The 18,743-nt window shown below is 60.0% G+C and overlaps 1 protein-coding gene across 1 annotated transcript; it reads right to left on the bottom strand.

The window, feature by feature from the left end:
- Window positions 1-139: 139 nt before the first annotated feature.
- On the bottom strand, window positions 140-10,740 carry PTGS1 (prostaglandin-endoperoxide synthase 1). Its single transcript, XM_051636903.1, has 11 exons — window positions 10,616-10,740; window positions 5,743-5,859; window positions 5,444-5,584; window positions 4,804-4,947; window positions 4,276-4,457; window positions 4,107-4,190; window positions 3,536-3,782; window positions 2,688-2,974; window positions 1,829-1,976; window positions 1,062-1,437; window positions 140-989 (listed from the first exon to the last, which is right to left on the bottom strand). The coding sequence occupies exons 1-10, from the start codon at window positions 10,722-10,724 to the stop codon at window positions 1,082-1,084; spliced, it is 1,815 nt and encodes a 604-aa protein (XP_051492863.1). The 5' UTR covers window positions 10,725-10,740; the 3' UTR covers window positions 140-989; window positions 1,062-1,081.
- Between the last annotated feature and the right edge of the window lie 8,003 nt (window positions 10,741-18,743).

The raw sequence follows: 18,743 nt of genomic DNA, 5'->3' as shown, positions 1-18,743 counted from the left end.
ATGTTCAGCTCCTCTCCCTCAGCCCCTGCTGCCTCCCGAGCGCCCTGCCTGCTGCAGGGCCCGCTGCTGCTGAAACAAAGCTTGGAAACTGACTGGAGGAAATGAGAGGAGTTTTAAACATCATTTATTATTTGAAATGTCCGTTCTCCTGGAGGTGAGCTGGGCTCTGATGGGGACCAAAGGCCGCTGGCGGTGTCCGCAGCTGCCGCGTCCTGCCGGCGGGGCGGGCACGGCGGCGCCTGCCCGTGCAGTGCGGGGCCGTGGCCGCGCGGGGGCGACACCGCCCCGCTCCGCTCGCACGGCCGCGCCCCGGGCCCACGCGCCGCCGGGGCGGGGGGTCTGACCTGCTGCTCCGCCCCGGGTCTGCGGCCGCAGGGGCGTTGCTGTCCTTCCTGCCTCGGCTGCCTCAGCCGTGCCTGGGCACTGGGCACGGCGGGCTGGACAGCCTGGAGTGGCTGCAGAACTGGATCAGGGCAGGTTCCTACTGCAGGCTCAGCCACCGCTGGGCCAGCATGGACACCCATGGGATGTCCTTCTCGACCCTCTGTGCTGCCACCCGCCCGCTCCGCCTTCCCTGGGGAGCACAGCGGCACGGCAGGGTGTGGCAGAGGGGGGAGAGCTGCCTGGGCTCCCCAGGCTCTGCACTCCTCTGTCCCGAGCAGGGAAGCCCTGTGGAAGCAGGGCTGCTGGTGGCCTAGTGCTGGAAAGCTGTGGGGACAGAGGGTGACAAAGTGCAGGGGAGTCCAGAGCGTCCCAGGGAGGAGGTGTCCCCTGGGGAACCCCAAAGCTGGCTTAGTGCAAGGTATTTGCTAGCAAGAGAATTGGGTCTGTGGAGGACAGCAGCAGCAGCCACATTCCTGAGGCACTTGGGCTTTTCACAGAGCTGGTACCAGCCTCTCCTTGAGGGCTGGGGTGGAGGACACGCAGGGTGGGACCATCTTCTGTCCTGCTCCCTCTTTGCACAGGGTTGGGCAGGTCCCCACCAGTCCCTGTGGGAAGGAAGGGGACATTCAGTGCCAAAAGCTCAGCTCTGCCAGCAGCTGGGCAAGGACAGTCCCTACCTGGGCAGGCTGTCCTGGTGCTAGAGCTCTGTAGAGGGCCCACCACCGCGAGGACTGTTCTTCTCTGCAGCATCTGGCACATGAAATGCCACGTACGGGCACCTCTTCACGTTGAGGCACACGAGCTTCTCAAGTGATGCTGTTTTCACTATCTCAAAGCCAGTTGCTCCACCAAATGTACTGGGTTTCCAGTACTCTGGGGAGCAGATGGGGTTTCCCAAAAGCCCCTTGAGGGAAAACGGAGCTCCGATCTCCACCATGCTTTCTCCAAAAATACCATTGGGTTGGGGTTTCTCAAGCAGCAAGCCCAGATAAAACTCCAGAGCATCAATGTCTCCATACAGCTCTTCCAGCTCTGCTGCCTTCTCTTCCTCCCCTGCACCAAGTGAAGATCAAACGCTTTAGCAAGGGAGTCACCCCCTGGCAAGGCCTGGTCTTGCTGTGGATAATGTGAACATGGCAGCTCCTGCAGCCCAGGCAGTGGTGAGCCCCACTCCTGGGCCAGGCCCTGCCTTCCCTACCACACGTCCATCCCTTGGGAGGAAGGAGCCCTGCAACCCAGGCACCAGCCCCGTCCACCCTGGTGTGAGGGTGATCATCAAGCACAGCTTGGACAGGCAGGAGTGGCTGCTCTGCAGAGCAAGCCCGGTGGCAGGGGACAGCTCAGGGGGGACAGCTCGGGGTCTCATCCCCCATCTGTGGATGCACAGCAGCTGTGCTGCCCCAACAAAGCCCTGAGAGCTCCTGTAGCATCTCCACAGCCCTACCTGTGAGCTCCTGGAAGGACTTGTAGGGCTTCATGCCAAACCTCTTCCGATACTCGTTAAATGGCTGCAGCCTCAGCTGCCGGGACTCCTTGATGACCCCAATGGCCACTTGTAAGATGTTGGCATTGATGGTTTGTCCCCCACCAATCTGGAAGGTGAAGAAGGAGACACGTAAAGCATGAGACAGCACCAACATCTGCTCCAGAGGAGCCACCAACCAGCACATCATCACAGCAGTGAGCAAAGGGGGAACCACTGGACATGGCCAAAAAAAAAGCTTTATAGCAGCTTGGATGGAAGTCAGTTCTGTTCCCAGCACAGGTCAGAGAATGGTGCAGAAGAAACCCTGGATGGGCAGTGACCCACCAGCCCAGGAGGAGGTGAGACATTACCAGGGCTGGGGTCATGGGGAGAACCTGAATACCCCACGAGCAGCAGGTCAGTGGCTCAGCCTTGCTGCCTTGCACAAGACAAGACAGTCAAGAAATGCAGATGTAATCTCTTGGAAGAAAATATCCATGTGATGGCAAAAAAGAACAGATGAGCTGCTCCATGCCCAGGGTGCTCCACAGTCCACCCAGACAGGAGATCCCAGCTCACCACAGTCTCCTGGTGACACCATGAGGTTTACTACAGAGCCCCAGGATCAAGCAAATGGGGCTGCCAAGGCCCAGCCTTGCTCTGGTGCTTGTGGGGAGGACTCAGGATGCCCACCAGGTGCTGCCCTGGATAGGAGACAGCAACCTGCTGCCCAACAGGGAGGCTGGTTACAGCAGCTTCTGCCTTCACGGTCCCACCAGCATTCCCCCTGGGTCCCACTGCCCCTGGTGCTGGCAGGGACAGCAGAGCAGGACCTTACCCTTCCTGCACTCTGCTTGGAAAAGGACTCCACCAGTGCCTCTACACCATAGTCCATGAGCATGGAGGTGTTGTAGAGGAACTGCTCGTAGCTGTACTCCTCCCCCTGGATGATGAAGGAGTCGGGCATCAGCCCGTGCCAGTGATAGAGCTGGTTGAACTCCACCGCAATGCGATTCCGGTACTGGAACTGTGTCCCAAACAGCAGCTCAGGGTCAAACTTGAGGCTGAAGAAGTACCCGCTGAGGTGCTGGACGTAGTCTTCAATGACAATCTTAATGGTCTCCCCTGGGCAGAAGGTGAGAGAAGCAGCTGGCAGCAGCAGGAGCAACCAGCCCTGTGCCCTGAGATGTTACCCACATGCTATGGCAGCACAAACCCACACCCATCCATCACCTGGGACCTTTCTGACTTGTTTAACTGGTTGGGAATTTTTCAGTGACATATTTTTTCACCAGCCAAGGTCAGTCTGGCAAAAGCAAAATGGTTCCTGAGGAAGCTGACCTTGGTATGCTCCTTAGAGAAGCTTTTTTTTTTGGATCTTGGTAAAAAAAATACTTTTCATGAGATTATGGTAAATTTACAATGAACATTAAACTGAAATAATTCAAAATTATGACAAAGTTATTGAAAATTAATTTTTTGAAGGACCAAAGCCAATTCTTGCCATGTGGTCCAAAGCCAATGATCTCCAGTAGGCTGACAGAGAAACTCCTCCACCTTCTAAAGCCAGCCTGGCCACCACCCCCAAATGGAGACCTACTGACACCCAAGTCCCCAGGGCTTGCCCAGGGAGGTGGGACATGGAGCTCCACGGTGCCTGTGCCCTGTGGCGCTGCTGGTCCTCACCGATGAGGATGAGACGAGCCGTCTGGAAGAGCTGCTCGTCGCTCCAGGTGGGATGTTCCCGTTTCAGGATATCGCAGACGCGGTTGTGCTCGCGCAGCCAGAGGGTGGCGTAAACGCAGAGCCCCGGCAGCAGCCCGAACACCTCCTGCCCCACTGCCAGCTGCTTCTCCTTGGGGACAGCCGACGGGTAGACCATGTGAACCGGAGCATCAGTGACCATGGGGGGGTACACCTCTCCATCCACCACCTTGGGGAAACAAGAGGAAGATGGCAGAAAGGGTGGGAGAAATTTACCCTGGTGAAAACCTGCCCAGCTGGGACCTGTCTCCCTGCAGGCACCCTGGTCAAGCTCCTGCAAGAGCTAAGCAGGACAGAACATCCCCCCATACAGTCCCAACTGCAGGATGCCTGCTGCTGCTGTCAGAACAGCTCAAACCCAAAGCTCCTCCCCCTGACATGGGACTCCTGATGCTCTTGGGAGTTTCTGGTCTCGCAGCTTCCAGAGGGATTTGGGCTTCCAACAACCCCGTAGCACAGGACTGAGACATGTTTTGGTTATGTCAGGTGGTACCTGGAATTTCAGCTTCCCATCCCTGAAGAGTCGCAGCTGGTGCTGCCGCTGCAGGTTGTCCCCATACAAATGCCCCAGGTCCACCTGCCAAGAGAGCACAGCGTCAAGGCTGCTCCCACAGGCAGCACACCATTGGCTGCATCCTCACTCCCGGATCCACCATCCTCACCCCATGCCCCAGTGCCTTGGTGAAGCCACGTCCCATCTTCCCAGATGTCTTGAAGAACTGGTGGGTGAAATGCTGGGCAAAGAAGGCAAACATCAGGTTGGTGCCTCGGGGATCAGCTTCAAACTTCTGCCGTCGCAGGAACCTCTCTGCCAGGAGCTGGGGGTCGGGGAGCTGCTTTTTGCCTGTGATGGATGGAGGTTGAGGGCAGATGCACTGAGCCAGCTGGGTACTGCTGCTGGCTGTGGGGCTGTCAGTGTCTCCTGCAGCACCAGGCACTGACTTGTCCTCACAGACACCTTACACAGGCTAGGACATGCCCCAGCAGCTCAGCCTGAGCTGCCCCAACACTGTTTCAGATGCCATCAAGCTGCTCCTGCCCACGGGGCTGGCTTGGGCAGGACAGCAGCAGCAGGTGGCACTGCCAGAGGTGCCTTGCAGATGTGGCCATGGCAGGGAAAGCTTGGGCACAGATGGGTAGGAAACACCAACCCTGCATGGGGGTGCTGCTCCAGTGACTCAGCCCCATACCTTTGGTCCCCATGGGTGTGGGGCAGTTTTCTGGCACGGGCGGGAGGACACGGGTGTAGTAGCTGACGTTGGAATAGGCCTCCCAGCTGATGTAGCCATAGTCAGAGTTGAAGGTGGGAGGGCTGGGGATGAGATTGGCACGAACTGAAAGGAGATATGGGGGTCATCACTGTGGGGCCCAGGGCATGGGCACCCCACTGGCTCTGCCCCCAGCCACCCCAAAAAACAGAGAGGGACCAGCAGCGGAGGCACGCGGGTGTCTTGGGCTTTGCTCCCAGCCTTTTAAAGGCTGCAGTTCCCTGCAGAAATGGAAGGCTCAGGCTAATGCATTAAGTGGATTCTTGGATGATGTATGAGATGACAACCACATAGAAATGGTAAACTCAACAACCGGAGCCTTGTGAACGTGTCGCTACATCTCCAAGGGCTGGAACCTAAATATTTATGCAAAGTGATGAATGCAGGGACATGAGTAACAAGGACCAGCTCCATATTTCCACAGGCTGCTTTCTGTGCAGCTGCTCAAGAGCCCTTTAGCCCAGGCAGTGCAGTGTGCTGAGAGCTGCTTGTGTGTCCCAGATGGCTGGCAGCCCTGGTCCCCAAGTCCTGCTGCACCCCCAGACCTGCTTTGACCCCTCACCTGTCAGCACGAGCATCATGAGTGTATCCCGGATGAAGGTGCTGTTGACAATGTCCCAAAACCATCTGAAGTGGGTCAGTATGAAGTGGTAGAAGGCAGGACTGGGCTTCAGCAGATCATGGAGGCGTGTCCAGAGCTCGGCTTTAGGGAGACAGACCGATGAAATCCCTCGCCCCCCTAAAAAAGCCCACTAACGACCCCTGCCCACCCGTGCTGTCGCTGCTGGGGGTGTGTGCCAGAGGAGCAGCCTGCCCCAGCACCCATGGGTGCCAGAGGCCCTCTGGGCGAGGGGGACTTACGGGAGGTGCAGTTGGTGCCGAAGTATCCCGTCCGTGTGCAGTCACACTCGTATCCTCCCAGGCCGACCCTCATGCAGACCCCTTGGTGCTGGCAGGGGAAATGGCAACAGGGATCCACTGCAGGACAGAGAGATGTCACCATCCAGCCACGGTGTCACCATGTCTGCTGGCTTCTCACAGGTTGATGCTGCCCCAGATGGAGCCAAGCCATGTCCAGCTCAGGGGGACACACCCAGGGGACACCCCTCAGCTGAGGTGCTTTGACACCAGCCACCTGCACGAGTCAGGTCCCCAAGCCTGGTGCTGCAGGGACACAGCAGAGAGGAGCTGCCCGAGCCCTCCCCCACCCTGGCCAGTGCAAATTCAGGCCTGCAGTAGATGCCACTGCTCTTAAGCCCCACGTGAGGTATTTTGGGCAGGGGCATCGCTTCGGCGCTGTCCCTCCTTCCTTGTGCAAGTTCACCTTGTCTGAACTGCCCGGGATGGCTGAAGGAACCATCTGCACCTGCAGCTCTGCACCTACAGCTGCCACCAGCCCCAGCTCAGGGTGCTGCTACCAGGGCTGTGTCCTGCCCAGTGCCCCATGTCACCATGGGGCCCTGGCACAGGGGTCCCCTGCACAGCCAGGATGCAGGACCAAGCAGTGCAAACACCCGCAGGGTAACAACGGCTGCCGTTTGCTTTGGCAAGCGGCTCCTGCGCTGGCCTCTTCCTCCGCCTTCCTGCCCCGGCCTGCAGAGGCGAGATAAGGGGCCCTTCCTGTGGCAGCTGGATCCCGCAGAACAGCACTGCCACCACCTTGGGACTGTCTCCACAGACTTGGCATGGGACTGTTGTGCCAGGAGAATGGAAGAGCCAAGAGCCAAGAGCACGCCCGGCTGAGGGTTTCTGTGCCCACCAGCAGGACAGCAGTCATCAGCCCCACCGGGACACACAGTGCTTGGGGACAGCAGTGTCACCGACACACAGTGCTCGGCTCAGGTGCCACTGGCCATGGGGACAGACAGCAAACCTTAAGCAACAAGAGGCACCCCCGGTGTGCCGTGCCCGGTGTCACAGCTGGTGAAAGAAGGTCCCCTGGTCCACCATCTGCCCAGTGTGGTGCATGAGCTCACCAGGCACCCACCAAACCTGACGCAGATTCTCCTGGAATTTAGGAATAGGTTCCAACGCTGCGGCAGAGGATGAGAACACAGAATAGAAACCACATTTTCTCCATAGGAAATTGCAGCTAAAAATGAACGTAGTTGAAACATAACGCTAATTTTGTAGAGCTGCTCAGTCCCCTCGCCAGCTGACTGCCCAGGGCAGGGGCTGCCCGGGAGCTCTGCCCCAGCTCAGCCCTGTGACCCCAGATCCCTCACATCACCGGGGCCGGCTTGCAAAGACCAGTTCAGCTCCGAGCCCTTCCGTCAGGCTCCCTTTCATCTCAGATCTTTTCATGTATCCAAACGAGAGGCAGCAGGCAGGTTATTTATCCCAGATGAATTCAGGTCAGACCACCCGTTTGTTGTGTTGGGTTTTTTTTGCAAGACGGGAACTTCAGCAGAGGGGGCAGAGCCGCAGCGCAGCTGGAGCATCCTCGGGGCTGTTCCTGCGTCAGCAGCTCCGCTCTCCACCCTGCTGAAAACTTTGCAAGCACCTAAATGAGCAGCCCCGTGCCCTGCCCGCTGCACCCCGGGGGCTGCGGGGCTGCCACAGCCGCGGGCCAGAAGTTCCCTTTGCGGGGCGCTGCCGGCGGCCGAGCACCCCTCCCGGGCGGGTCTGGCAGCGCCGGGCTCGGCCCGGCCGCCTCCTCCCGCGGTTCACAGCCCTGTCAGCGCCGCGGGGTCCCGGAGGTGGGGCGGGAGCAACATGTTCCAGCCAAACGGGTGGGAGGGGGATGAAGCGTGTCCTGGCCCGCGACAGCAACCCCCCGGCATCGTTTTGGAGCCTCCCTCCTGCAGTGGCTCCGTGCTGCTCCCCACCCCAGCCAGGAATCCTGTGCCGGCCCCGCCGGGATGGTTCCAGGAAAGGGGAAAGCTGCTGCAATCCTCTGTGCTGGAGCATGGCCCCCTCCGTGACAGCAGAGCTGGTGAACACGCTCCATCACTGCTGAAAAATGCCACATTTGCGGGACAACATCTGCTCTGCGAACCGCAGCCAAAGCAACCTGGGTGACTCAGGGCCGGGCTGGGGCCGGGCGTGCTCGGTGGGACCCGGCGCTGCAGCCCAGGGCTTTGGAAATGACGAAAGGCTCACGCACTTGTTTTCCTGAATCAAGGTTTCCTCAGGCCTTCACAGCACAAGCAGTGCAACCAGCTTGTCATCTGCAACCACATCTGGCAGCACCCTGAGCCACAGCAGCATGCCAGGGCCCAGCTCCATGCCATGTGGGGCTTGGCCACCCTCCTCCTCCCCACACCTGAGCTGGGCTGTGGGGCTGGGTTCAGCCCTGGGTGAAACTGCTTGAGCTGTGCAATGGTTGCAGAGAGGATAGTCAGGTTTATTTTGCAAGAGCACTTGTATAAAACTACACCCTGAAGGCATGCCAGCAGCCAAGGGCAGTATCTGCAGGGGAGAACAGAGAAACACGATGGGATCAACTTGGCTCTGCTCACAGCCAGACGAAAAGTCTGCAGAGAGTAAACATCACGGTTCAGAGCCAAAGTGCAGCCAGCATGGAGTCAAGTAGAAGTGCTGTAAGCAGCAACCACCAGTGAGCAGGAGATCCCAGCCTCAGCCCAACATCCTGTTATTTGGTCTCAGCGAGCAGATCCAAGGGCTAGATTAGGGCTGTGGTCCTTCGGTGCAGTGCTGGGGAGGAGCAGGAGCCCAGCCACTCCTCTGACAGCACCTCAGGGCGCAGCACAGTTCCCCTAATTCCTCAGTCAGATATCTCCCTCCCTAATTAAGGCTTGGAAGAGAGCCATCCTTTCATGTATATCCCAGGTATCTTCTTCTTTTTTTTTTTTCCCTTCATGTAGTGAAATTTGCTTTGATCCCAGTGTGAAGCAGGCAGTTCCAGGGGTTGATCATGGCTGTTCCATCCCAGCATGTGCCTGACCCAGCTGCTTTGGGCATATGGGTCCTGTGCCCAGAAAGTCATGTGGATGCTGCTGCCAGCTGTCCTCAGAAAGAGGAGCTTCTCAGGAAGATGAGACTCATGCTGGGAGATGGCCAAGCCAGAGGAAGAACGGTGCAGAGGCTGTCTCTTGCCTTTCCCCACCGCCTGTGGTGACAGCCAGGTCCATCCCATGGGGTTCCTCCTTTCATGTAGATGTGACTGATGGGCCCAATGGCTGGGTACCTGCCTGGGGCCCAGCACTGCCTCCCCCTTCTCCAGCACTTGCTCCTGCTGCTCCTGCTCTGACCCTGCAGGCTGAGGCCAGAGCCCAGAGGGCTGCAGGGCAGCTTGACCACACTGGGGGCACCCAGCCCCACTACCCCCAGTCACCTCGATTCCCAGAGTCCCCCACAGAGCAGACAGGGCCACCTTCTGCATGGCCACAGCCATGGGGCCTCAAAGCACTGTAAGCCCTGTTCCCCTTTCAGACATGGATACTGCTGAAACAGAGAAGTCCCCAGCTCAGGGTCACTGGCTCTGGAGCCTCACTGAGGGATGCTGAGAGCATTACTTTGGTGAGGAACTGTAAAACCTGGAAAGGTTTCAAGAGCTTCACACTGGGGTGCTGTTTTTCTGCAGGGAGGAAGGTCACTTCACAGAAGAGGGACTGGAGTCAGTGCCTCAGTAAGGACCTGGAGGAAGCTGCACTGCAGGGGCTGGGGATGGAGCCTGAAGGGATTCCAGACGTGGTTTTATTTCGCAACACGCTCTGTGGATGCCTGCCATGAGCAGTGTTACTCCTCAACAACCCTAGGGTGCACAGGCAGCCCGAGCACACCATGGCTCTGCCAGTGTGTGGTGAACTGCTGTTCACCTGTGTGGCAGGTGGGCATGGAACCAAAACGTCGGCTCAGGCCACTGGAGCTGTCCCTGCTGCTTCGAGCCCTCCATCCTCACCCCCAAACTGCAGTTTCACCTGGTACGTGCTTGGGGAGAGCAGGGAAGGGCCCTGGCTGCCAGCATTCATGGATGTTGCCCTCCCTTGCCTTCCAGAAACCCATCCCAGCTGGGAGGCTGCTGGGAGCAGGGGGTGCAGCCCCTCAGCCCGGTGGTGGGAGCCCAGCCCTGCCGTGCGGCCGCAGCCGTGGCCACGGCCCGCGGTGGCTGCTCCGCGCCCCGTGTGTGGTCCCCGCCGGCCGCAGCAGGAGGTAGGGGGGAAGTTTGTATCTCATGGGTGATTTTGCTCTCCAGTCAGGCGCGACGGGCCAAACCCTCAGCTCCGGGTGCTGGGAGACTCTCCCCATGCTGTGACCTCGGGGCTCCCGCCAGCTGCCCGGCTACCCCTGCCTGCCCTGCCCGTTCCGTCCTCCGCTCTGGGGCTTCCCCTGGCGGCCCCACGGCCGGGTCCCGGCACTCACGGGGCGAGCTCCAGCCCGCGGCGATGGGCACGATCCCGCCCCAGGGTCCCGGCGGAGCGCGGACCCGTCTCGCAGCGCTGGGCGGGGTCTTGGGGCAACCGCCCCGGCCTCTCCCGGCAACCGTCCCGCGTCCCCGGGCTCCGGGACCCCGGTACTGGACCATCCGGGACCGGCTCCCCCTGCATCTCCCGGTACCGGGGCCCCCGGTGCCAAGTCCCCCCTTGCTCCTGAACACTCCCCCACGGTGCCGGATCTCCCAGGTGCAGGATGTTGCCGCCCCCCCGGTACCGGATCCCCAGGGGCCGCTTTTCGGGTCCCTTCGGAGCCAGATCCCCTGATGCGGGATTTCGCGGTGCCCCCCGGTCCCCGGGTCTCCCTCCCTCCCAGTGCCGGCCCCCGCCCCGCGTACCGGAGCCGTCGGTCGCGGCCGTCCCGGCGGTGCAGAGCAGCAGGGCCTGGGCGAGCAGCAGCCTCAGCCCCGCGGCCGGCGGGGCCCGGGCTCGGCACCCACCGCCCATGGCGAGAGGAGGCTCCGCCGAGTCCCGCCGCCGCTCCCGGCCCGGCCCCACCGCCCCCGCCCCCGCCGCGCCTCCTCCCGCCCCCGACGGGACGGGGCCGCCCCCGACAGCCCGACCCGCCGGGGGGGCTGCCCCGGGTCTGCGCACCTCTCCCACTTCTAGGTTCTTGCTGTGCCCTGAGTCCAGTGTCCCCAGGAGACCCTTACCCATCCCCAGGTGCCCCCGTGTCTCTCCCAGTTCCGACCTCCCTGAGCATCTCCATAAGCATCTCCTGGTCCCCACATCCCACTGCATCTCTATGCCCACATCCTGGTCCCCACGTCCCATAGTGTCCCCATGCCCATTCCCTGGTTCCCATTTCTGGGTCCCCATGCCCTGGGACACCCCATTGCAGCCAGGGCAGCAGCCCCATCCCCACAGCGTGGCAGGGGGCCGTGGGTCCAGCTCAGCTCCCTCCAACCGGCCATGGGAGGCTGCCCGGCAGTGCTGCCCGGCTGGCGCCAGGCGCTGGGCTGCCCACGGCCGCCAACAGCCAGAAAACCTGAGTTTATCAGTGAAACCATCGCTGGGTGTTTCCTGCCTGGCTGCTTTGCCCCCAGCTCCAGCCTGCTGAGAGCGGGGACAGGATCAGGCCAGCCCAGCCCAGGCAGGCACCAGCCACCCCGCAGGGAGTGCGTGGGGCTGAGAGAGGCTCTATGTGTACCTTGTGGGGAGAGAGCACCATGGGCTGCAGACGTTCCTGGGCCAGACTTAGGGGGTGTCCCAGAGCCTGGTGGCACTCAGAGCCCAAGAGCTGTGGCACCTTGCCCGTTCCCGTGCTGTGCTGAGGCAGCAGCAGAGACCCCGGCACGAGCCTGAGGGTGTTTCAAGATTTTTGTAGGTTTTGCTGTCACCTCCTTGCAGAGCAGCAGCCCTGCAGGTGTGGGGCAGTGCTGGGTCTCCCCACCTGCTGCCACCACCAGCCCCACAGAGCAGAGCGGTCACCCTGTGGGTGCGTTTTCCCTTCCATCCCCTCAGGCAGCACCTCCAGCTCTGGCCTTTCCCTTCCTGCTCCACACCAGACAACTGGTGCTGTTGGCTGCAGCACTGGGACCTGGCAGAGCCCGACCCTCGCACATCCCCCTGGGACAGCCCCTGAGGATGTCCCAGCTCTGGGAGCTCTCCTGCACTCACTGCTGCTCTCTTTCCCTTCCCTTCCATCATCTTTTAATAATAATTTACTTGCACAATACAGGAAACAGTTGCAACAGCCCCAAGGCTGACTGTCGCGCCAGGGTCGCCTGGGGACTGCCCTGGAGGGGGTGCCATGGAGGGGGATGGTCCCCAGGCTTCAGAGTGAGGGAGGAGGCTGCTGTCAGCAGCCACGGGGTGGAGGTGGCCCGGCCATCCTGTGCACCCCCTGACTCCTGGCATCTCAGTCTGCACACAGGCCCTTGCAACAAGCCCTCAGTACCACACTGCGCTGCTTGGCACAAATCCATCAGCTACCAACCTCACCACTGGTGAGGCATGAATCCATCAGCTACCAGACCTCCCCATTTCCTGGTGGCTGTCTGACCTGCACCCGGGATGGCAGCCAGCCCCGGGTCCCTGTCCCTGGCCAGGGTAAGGCTGGGCAGTGCTGCCTGGGCATAATGGCAGGACAGTGGCCTCGCAGCCTCCCTTGTTGGAGGGGCATGTTTGCCACGGGCTTGGCAGCCTGGGTGCTGAATCTGGCCAGCAAAGGCCCTGACATGGCTCTGTAGCAGCAAGGGAAAACTTCAACATGGTGCAGCCGAGGCCCATGTGTGCATCACCACCACAGTCCTGGGGGTGTCCTTCGGCCTGACACACCCCCTTAGAGGGGCAAGAGAGGCTCTTGAGGGGCAGTGGCACCAGCAGCTGCTGCCTCTGTGGCATGTGCAGGGCAGGAGGAAGCAGTGGCTGGGCTGGTGGCAGGGTGGGGTGAACAGTGTGAGGGGTCTTCCACAACATCTTGACCCTAGATCACAGCCTCGTGTGCTGCCTCACTGTCACTGGTCATGGAGCTGAGATCCCAAAGTGCATGAGCAGTCTGGAATCTGCACTGGGATAATAAACAAGGGGCTTTGGGAAGAGCAAGAGCCTCCCTGGGGCTGGGGGATGAGGGGTATGGGCATGGGGATGGGTGGCTGCCGTTCCTCTGAGCACAGGGCAGCTGAGGGGATGGCTCCTGGGAGTGCTCCTCATTGGCCAGCTGCTGGTGGGACACGGCAGCAGGATGGATGAACAGCAATGTGGCAGAGGCAGCCTGGTACGGTTGGGGTCTGGCTGCAAGGTTTCAGCCCTGAGAACCCAAAACCTTCTCGAAGGTGGCTAGAGCAGTTCCTGATGGCCAGAGGTCCTCCTCTCTCCCCCTGTGGGATGTGGGCCTCTCCCTGCCTCATGTGGTGCCCCAGCTCCATGCTGGTCTCACACTGCTCTTCTGCTTTTCGCAGTAGTGGCCACGGGCACCAGGGCTGCGGTTTTGCCCCTTTTCCTCCCGCAGTTTCCCTCCTCCCTTCGGAGCCATCCCCGGAGTTTTGGTTCCTTTTTCTTTTTCCAGCTGGTGCAGGGGGGGACACAACCCTGGCTCTGCTTCAGCTCGGGCTGTCCCTGGGCTGTGGGTGCTGCCCCGGGGATGTGCTGGTGCCAGACCTCGACGGAGCTGCCAGGGTGGTCCTGCTCCAGTTTGCCATAGGATGGGGAAGGTGTTTTTGGAGGTGCACTGCGGCCGCCCTCAGGTGTACCCCAAGCTCTTCTGGCCGAGCAGCAGCTCTGCCCGCCCGATGCCAGGACTGAGGCACCGGGGAGGGGTCACTGCCGCGGTGTGATCCTGGCCCCCCATGTGCAGGTCACGACGGGGCCCCGGGGCCGTCGGAGGAGCCGCGGGGCGGCGGGAGCCGGTGCTGCCGACCCCGTCCTCCCGTAGGGAGGCAGCAAAACACCGTCTTATCGCAGCGCGGCGGCGGCCGGGGCGGCGGCGGGGACACCGGCGGCACCTGGAGGCACAAGGCACGGCCCGTCCTGAGCTGCTCTGCCTTGAGCCGCCCCAGCCCCCCGAGATCCCCTTCTCCGTTTGGGATGATACCACCTTCGTGAGCCCAGTGCCACCGGGGTGGGACAGCAGGACCCGAGAGCCTGTGACCAGTCAGTACCCGAAACTCCTTCCCCCTCGTCTGCCCGGGGGTGCTGGAGCCGTGGGGACCCCTCATGCTGCAGCCCCACAGCCGTGGTGAGGTGGCTGTGCAAGGTCCCCCTGGGCAGGTGAAAGGACCCGTGGTGCAGGCATGAAGCCCACCTGAGCCAGAGGGCACCCCCATGACCCCCCAGTCCTGTGCTCTGGGTGTGGCTGTGCCTGGGAAGAGCAAGTCCTCCTGATCCCAAGGGATCCACATGGCCCATGGAGCATCCCCTGACCCATCCTTGCACATCCCTGAGGGACTCCTTGGCTGGGATATGGCTCAGCAGAGAGACCCTCTCCCATGTGTTCTGGGCATCTGGGCAGAGAACAGGAAAGCCAAATACCCCGTTTTTTCTACCATAAAGTTAAGAGGCAACTGGTGCCCAGACCCCCATGGGGAGGTCCCCGGCAGCCACAGGTACTTCAGTCCAGCACAACGGCACAGCAGATGCCGGTGGCTGGAGCCTTCTCATGGGGCATTGGTCTGATCTGGTTCACTCCACACTGGGCTCAGGGGGGCGGTGCGGGCACAGGGCGGCAGTGGGGCAGCCCGGGGCTCAAAGCTGTCCCCAGTGGCCAAGCAGGGCTGGTGACCTCCCCAGCTGCACCGGGCATGGCAGGAGAGGACCCAGCATTTCCTCTGGTACAGGGAGCTGACAGGCACTGTTTGGGGGGCTACAAATCAGAGCTGAAAAGCTGGGGCTGGACAGGCTGTCTGGGAACTCGTAACCTGAGCCCCAGGAAAGGAGGACTCAGGAAAGCGCTTTCAGCAATCATATTCATCATCTTCAGCTCAGACTCATTAGGCCTGGGGAGCCCAGCCCTCCACCGCCAACTCCTCCCGCACGCAGATAGAGCCTCTGGCTCAGACAAATAAATGCTTCCAGCTTCCCCGTGGATGCGGCAGGTCAGGGAGCATCTGATGCCAATTACCCGCGGTGTAGGGTTCCCCAGCCGGGCTCGGCACTGCGCAGAGAAGGCAGCTCCTGTGCTCCAGCCCTGCTGCCTGGGTCTGCCCTGGCCACGGGGATGCTTGGCAGCCTACACAGCCCCACCAGTTTGGGGACTATGGATCACTCTCTGCTCCCAGTGCCAGGAGCCATGGGGGCAGCCCAGGAGGGAGAGTTTTGGTCTCTGTCACAGGGGGAAGAGAAGCTCTGTGCCACCTGTGTTTTGGGGTCCTCCATCCTGATGTCACAGGCCAGCACAGGGATTGCTCACCCAAGTGTTTCAGGAGGTGCTTGGAGGCTGCTCCACCACATGGCTGTCCCCACCATGGCTGGCTGTGCACAGCATTGGGCACTAGCGTGGCATTGCCAGGATTTAACTTCCCTAGGTCATTTCCTCCCAGGCTGTCTCCATCACACGAGCTCATAGCATGGTGTGGCAGGGACCCTGGCAGGGACCCCTCCTCCCAGCTCCCAAAAACAGACCAACAGTGGAGACGTGCCCTGGCTGGTGCAGCAGGCTTGGAGCCATCTGGGTGGGAAGTGTGTCAGGGCTGCATATCACCATGTGACATGGTGCAGGTGCCCTGTGCCCCACTGTGCCCACCACAGGTGGGTTCCACTGACCCACCTGCCCAGGAAAACCCATAGGGCAGCACATCCCCACCTCGGAGGCTGAGCAGAGGGAAGCAGTGGGTCTCCCCGCTGGATTAAGGTCCAAAATTACAACGTATCCCCCCATGGAGACCCCTGGATGGGGCTGGGAAGGGACTCCAAGCTCTTGGCACCCACCCCAGCAGTGATGGCAGCTGGCACAGCCACAAAACGGGCGCCGGCAACTCCAGTCCCCCAGCAGCTCTTCGGGGCAGCTGCACGTTTCCACTTCTCCAGGCTCAGGCCAGCCTGGATGTCTTTAATTGCCCCAAGGTCAGTGTCCCCGAGCCCGGGGCCACGTGTCGGAGAGACCCTGGGCAGGAACCTGACATGGACTCGAGTCATTCAGGATCAACGCTGGGGGCCAGGAAATTGCAACGGACATGAACCTAAATACACCGCGTGTCCCCCCAGGTAATCAGGGGCTGGGCCAGATTCTGGCTGACAGCTTAAATGCCTTAATTCCTCAGCCGCTGCAGTTCCAGGGGGTCCCGTGTGCCGTGGGCTTCTCCCAAACAGCCTCTGAGCTGGAGGTTTGTCTGTAATTGGAGGCATGTTGCATTCCCCTGAAAGTAGCCAGGTCCCGGCGGAGGGGGCTGCGGGAAGGCAGCAATTTCCCTTATGGAATTATTTACCTGATTAGAGAGTTTATTTTATCAAAATTGCTTCAGAATGGGGCTGCTCGGGGTGTCCAGCTCAGGGAGCTCCCTGGTGGGATGGGCGGCCTGGAGACAGGTAATTTGTGTGGCTAATGGGACTAATCCACCAGGCAATTACACCAATAGATTTCACAGCTGCAAAGTGCTCTGTTCCTATTAATTAAAAATCTGTTAAGAAGATTAGCAAGTAAAGGTAGCAAAAGAAACCCAGGAGTTGGAGTTTCTTTCCTTCCTGGCCTCCAAAGGTGAAGGTGGGAGTGCTGGATTGCTCACATTAGCACAAAAATTAGTCTTTTAAAGGTAAGGGCTTCGTATCCAAAGTAATTGCAGACAGTTTTCCTCGACTTCCCTAGCAAAAGGTCCTTTATGTTTAATTATAGTTTGTTTAAATTAGCCCTGATTGCTTGCTTGGAGTGTTAGTTTAAATTTATTTGGCACATGTGGCTGCCTGTGCCCTGGAGAGGAGGGCAACCTCAAGCCAAGCCCCGTGCCTGGGCAGGTGTCCCTGCCATGGGGCTGATGCTCAGGGGCACCTGGGAGGAGTTGGGGTTCAGGGGGGTCTGAACTTGGCATCCCCTGGTCGAGATGGTCACACCAGAGCAGGAGTTGGAGCTGGTGGTACCTGCCATCTGTGGGGACTCAACCACCAAAACCAGCTCTGCAGCAGGTGCTGGGCTGCGCTGGGCACCTCCCTGGCACAGTGGGCACCTCCCGGGCATGATGGGCTGCCCAGACCCCACCAGCAGCTTCTCCATGGCAGGAGCCTGGTGCCACCACCCCGTGGACCCCCTGCTCCTGTCCCCACGCTGCCAGCCTGGCACTGCTCAGCCTCAGTTCAGCCACTGATGCCACCCCTGGCCTTTGTCCACAGCCGGACATGGAGCAAAACAAGATCAAATTCCCCGGCAGCTGAAGGTGCCATTTTTTACAGCTCAGCTGAACAAGGAAGTATTTTTTGATCTCTTAAAAAATCCTGAATATTATCTGACAGTTTATCTTGTTTCTCACATCCGTGTCTTTGCAGCAACGCCAGCTCATTTACATGTGTATTGCGCCTGCCTCCACGGGTGCTGAGGTCAATTGAAACTCAAGAAAAGAGGAGAAATTTATGCAAAACTGTTGATTGCATTTGTATGTAATGAAATCATCCAATATTCATCTGACTATAGACTCTAATCTGAAAGGAGAAGTGAAGGACATAAGAGTCACTGGAAAGCAATAATGAGCTTCTGTAGTGATTAAAAAAGCACTTGAGCTTTCTGAAAATCCAGCCAGAAATCGTGTCTAATCAACACGGAATATAGGAGGCAGAGATTACATTGATACATTTTGCAAAGCTCACTGTGGAAAATGTATGCGAGCTGTAAACTCTGACATGCCATCCTGGGCTGCTCTACACCAGCGCGGGCGGCACAATCAGCGCCCGGGCTCGTCCCTGGCACAAAGCAATCTTGGTGTCTCTGCTCGATGACTCACAAGGAGAGCAATCACATCTATTTTGAAGAGCAATGTTGGTTTTTAACTATGTCGAGAGCTTCCAGCTTCCTCAGAGTTTTTCCTTCCTTCCTTCCTTTCGCCTCCACTTGGCATTTCCTGGGGCTCAGTCCCAGTCCCTGACACAACCTCCTGGTTGTGCCCGCCTGGGTTTGGGGTCTTGGAGCAAACCAAAGGGTCCTGGTGGAGCCCAGTGCAGCATCCCTGGGGTGTCTGCCCAGGGTGTGATGAGCAGGGATGGGCACAGGGCAACCACCTGTGCCTCAGGATCCCCAACCCACTGGGCCACGGCAGTGCTGGCCTGGGGGAAACCCAGGGAGAACCTGAGGGGAACCCGGGGGTAACTTGGAGGTGCCCTGAATCCACGTGTGCCACAGGGTGAGGGGTCCCGGGGTGCAGAGAGCCCAGGGCACAGCTCATGGCCCCCCCTAGCCTCCTACCCTGCCCCACACCTCCCTCTGACACTGGTTGCTGAGGCCACACCGTTTGGTGGCCAAAGTGACATAGCTGACATCAGACTCGCGTCACACCTAGCCCTGCCATTTTCTGGCCCTTGGTCCCTCTCCCCCCCCCAGTCACCAGGCACAGCTGCAGCTCCCTCCCAACCCGCCAACAGCATCAGCTGCAGCTTCTTATCAGCTCCAGGCTCAGGCTGGAGCCAAGTGAGAGGCTCCTGCCAGTGCAGAGGAGGAAGCTTTTGGAGCAGATGGGCCTTGTGCTGCAGCTCCTGGCATGGGGCACCAGAGCAGTGCAGATCTGTGCAGCCAAAGGGATGAAGTGGGACCTGTTCAGAGCCACCGTGTGTGCCAGCAGCTGTGGTCACAGTGAGTGTCTATCCTTTCTTCTCTGCTGGGTCACAGCAGGCCTCTGCTGGCACCTGTGCTGTGGCTGTGGAGGGTCCAGGCCTGTGGTCGCTTGGAGAGCAGGTCTCTCTGCCTTTCTTCAGTTGAAAGCTGTTTTTGCACCTGACTTTGCCTCACCCGTGTGGCCAGCTCTGGACCTCCCCCTGCTGCCTCCCCAAGCCCAGGGCACGGTGGCTGCGCTGGGGCCAGGCAGCTCTGCCCCCAGCCTGGTGCAGTTTTAC

Source organism: Apus apus, chromosome 19 (genome assembly GCF_020740795.1).
Source record: "Apus apus isolate bApuApu2 chromosome 19, bApuApu2.pri.cur, whole genome shotgun sequence".
Classification (NCBI taxonomy): Eukaryota; Metazoa; Chordata; class Aves; order Apodiformes; family Apodidae; genus Apus; species Apus apus.
Note: the sequence above shows the minus strand (reverse complement) of the source record. Positions and strands in the feature narration are given on the sequence as shown.